Raw genomic sequence first — 2,640 nt, 5'->3', positions numbered from 1 at the left:
GATTCCATACTTTTTTCCTCAGAATTGAGTGATTCCATATTTTTTACCTGTGCTTGGTCAATAAAAATAACACTGACTTCCACAATGTTTTCTCTTCATTTCTTTGAGTGTTCCTGAAAGCCAACAAGTTGCACTTTGGAATGACCTTATTATTGTATCATGTTTTTGATCTGAGTTTGTTTTACAGAATGAAATGTCTGAATGAGTGCTCATCTAAGACTGGTGATTCCATACTTTTTGCCAGGGGTAGTAATAGTTTTAGGAAACTCATGTTCCACAGTGTTCTTTAAGCATAATGTGTTGTGTCATTTAGCCCTACCAAACCACAAATTGCAGTTAAATAGAGATTTCATCCTCTGAAATCTGTTTTATTTATGTCAGATGTAATTAGGTCTTCTAAATACTTGACTAAGGTTGACTAATGTGCATTAGTCAGCAGCGTCAGACAACACACTGACCTCAGAAATTGTCATTCATGCAGCATAATGTTTATTTTAACTTCAGGAACATCAGCTGCTGGATTTAGTCTGTTGTTATGTTTCTGGAGTTAAAACTGTGCTTAAAATAAAGTATATGGTACTGTTTATATTTTATATTTTTTATATATCAGCAGGGTTTTCTTATGGTCATTGTTTTATGTTTTTGTTGCAGGTTAAAATGGTTCTGGAGAAACTTTATGAAAACAAGAAGATTGCCAGTGCCACCCATAACATTTATGCTTACAGGTTGGTGACATGTAATATTTATTTATATACAGAAATAATAGGCATAAAAAGGTGAATAGAGACAGAGTTACCAGCAACTTAATCTTTGACAGCAGTTATAGTTCCACTGCAGGTTTATTTACCATTATTTTACTAAATCATGAACTAAATGGCATATTATTGAATTTGTTGAGTTGTATTGTCATGAATCGCAAATTTAAGTAAAGCACTCAATGTATTATACAAACTATAAATTCTGTATATTTTAGTGAGAACAAGAAGAGAAGCAGTAAGGGTGATAACTGTTTCTGCACTGTGCTACACTATTTTACCTGTTGGGGCACCATCACTCATTATAAGTCAGACATGTACACCAACGTGTGAGATCGTAAGATTCAGTGAACTTTTTTCTTAAGCATGAATACTCGATGATGAAGAAAACCAGCTTTGTCGTTATGGTAGTTTATTACAAAAATCGAAAAATCAAAGAGGAATGAATGAAACTGTAAAAGATAGAACTCGACATCAACCATCACTGATGTCTCTCATCGCCAATTAGTAGTGACCAACTGTTAGCAGTTTTGCTGGAAACACGACAGGCCTTCATTATTTAAATAATCTCACAAGGTGAGCAGATGGATGGACTAACAGGGGACTAAAGTGATCTTGTCAAACTACTACACAAACATGTTGAGCAGGTCTCCCTGGTGGTGCACACACAATGTGGTGCAGATCGGATCATGTATGTATGATTTAGAGCTAACCSTGTGTAAACAGCAAGGCATCAGCATTCAGATACACCACTCTGCTGTATCTGCTCCCAGTCTATGGAACAACTTGCCCATTCACATTAGATCTGCTCATAGCTTGGAAAACTTCAAATAGGGATGGTGTGATTTATAATTCAATCGTCTATCGGCGATTGAAGGGTTGGAATGCAATTTTTTAAGGGCGATCTTTATTAATTAATTAAATGCTGTGCCAGGGATGTAAACTAAATTTTAAATGCACCCTTCTCTGTAAATTAAAATGTTGTAATTTTCATCATCATTGTGATCTGTGCAAATGAGGGAATAAAATAACAATGCTGCGTCTCCTTTTTTTTCTCGGAGTCGGAGCCAAGGTGCGCAGCACCTCTTCACATCTCTCTTCTCGTCATCTTCTTACTTTGGCGCGTCACAAATGACCTAATGTGTGCCATATTATAATGTTTAGTTACAAAACAAATAATCCACGACAATCATACATTTGAACAAATAACTTTAACCAGTTCCGAACCGGACCGGAGCGCATTCCCTCATCCCTGCTCATCCCCGTCACTCTGGGCTCTGGTGTGTGTGTGCGGGTCGAACTTTTCACCCCCCTCCACATAAGAACACATACGAACTGTATGGTGTGATTGGTCAGATGTTTGTGGGACTGTTTGTTTGTGCTAAAAGCACTCAGACACTGCATTTGCCACTCGCTTAAAAAAAAGAGAGAAAAAAAGTGACTCTTTCGAACGCTGACTACCAGGAAACAGCAATTTATAGTCAAACGGCCAAAAGCTCATAAAAGGGGATAAAATAGACTGTTTTCATGGTGAAATCTGACTGATAAAAACTTTGGAGCTTAATCCTGGACCAGTTTGTGGATAAACAACGTCAAGTGACAAGTGTCACGACTTTTTTATTTCTGCATTGGATTCCCTCTGGGTAGAAATCCCCTGTAGTGACGTATGCAGCAGTGGGGAGGGGGGTTTCCCAGGAGCTTGGCGCAGGGGTCTCAGGAACTATGAAAGGTATGTGCGAACATGAACGCCGAATAACCACAGAATTTACAAGCGACTTTAAAAAAAAGAAGTCGATGCTTATAATAAGCGGACCTAGAGTATGAGGGTGGGACTGTGTGATTGTGTTTATGTATGCTTGTATTTTTGTCAGGTTGGGACTTGGGC

General features: G+C 38.0%; 1 protein-coding gene across 1 annotated transcript in view; it reads left to right on the top strand.

Annotated features, from left to right (window-relative positions):
- Positions 1–725, top strand: part of LOC106511039 (protein IMPACT) — a gene marked incomplete at both ends in the record, with an annotated part of 11,765 nt that extends 11,040 nt beyond the window's left edge. Inside the window, 1 exon segment of the mRNA XM_013999780.1 lies at positions 652–725. Within this exon segment, the coding sequence (XP_013855234.1) occupies positions 652–725 (74 nt within the window).
- Positions 726–2,640: the final 1,915 nt, after the last annotated feature.

This window comes from Austrofundulus limnaeus, unplaced genomic scaffold, assembly GCF_001266775.1.
Source record: "Austrofundulus limnaeus strain Quisiro unplaced genomic scaffold, Austrofundulus_limnaeus-1.0 Scaffold2466, whole genome shotgun sequence".
Lineage (NCBI taxonomy): Eukaryota > Metazoa > Chordata > Actinopteri > Cyprinodontiformes > Rivulidae > Austrofundulus > Austrofundulus limnaeus.
Note: the sequence above shows the minus strand (reverse complement) of the source record. Positions and strands in the feature narration are given on the sequence as shown.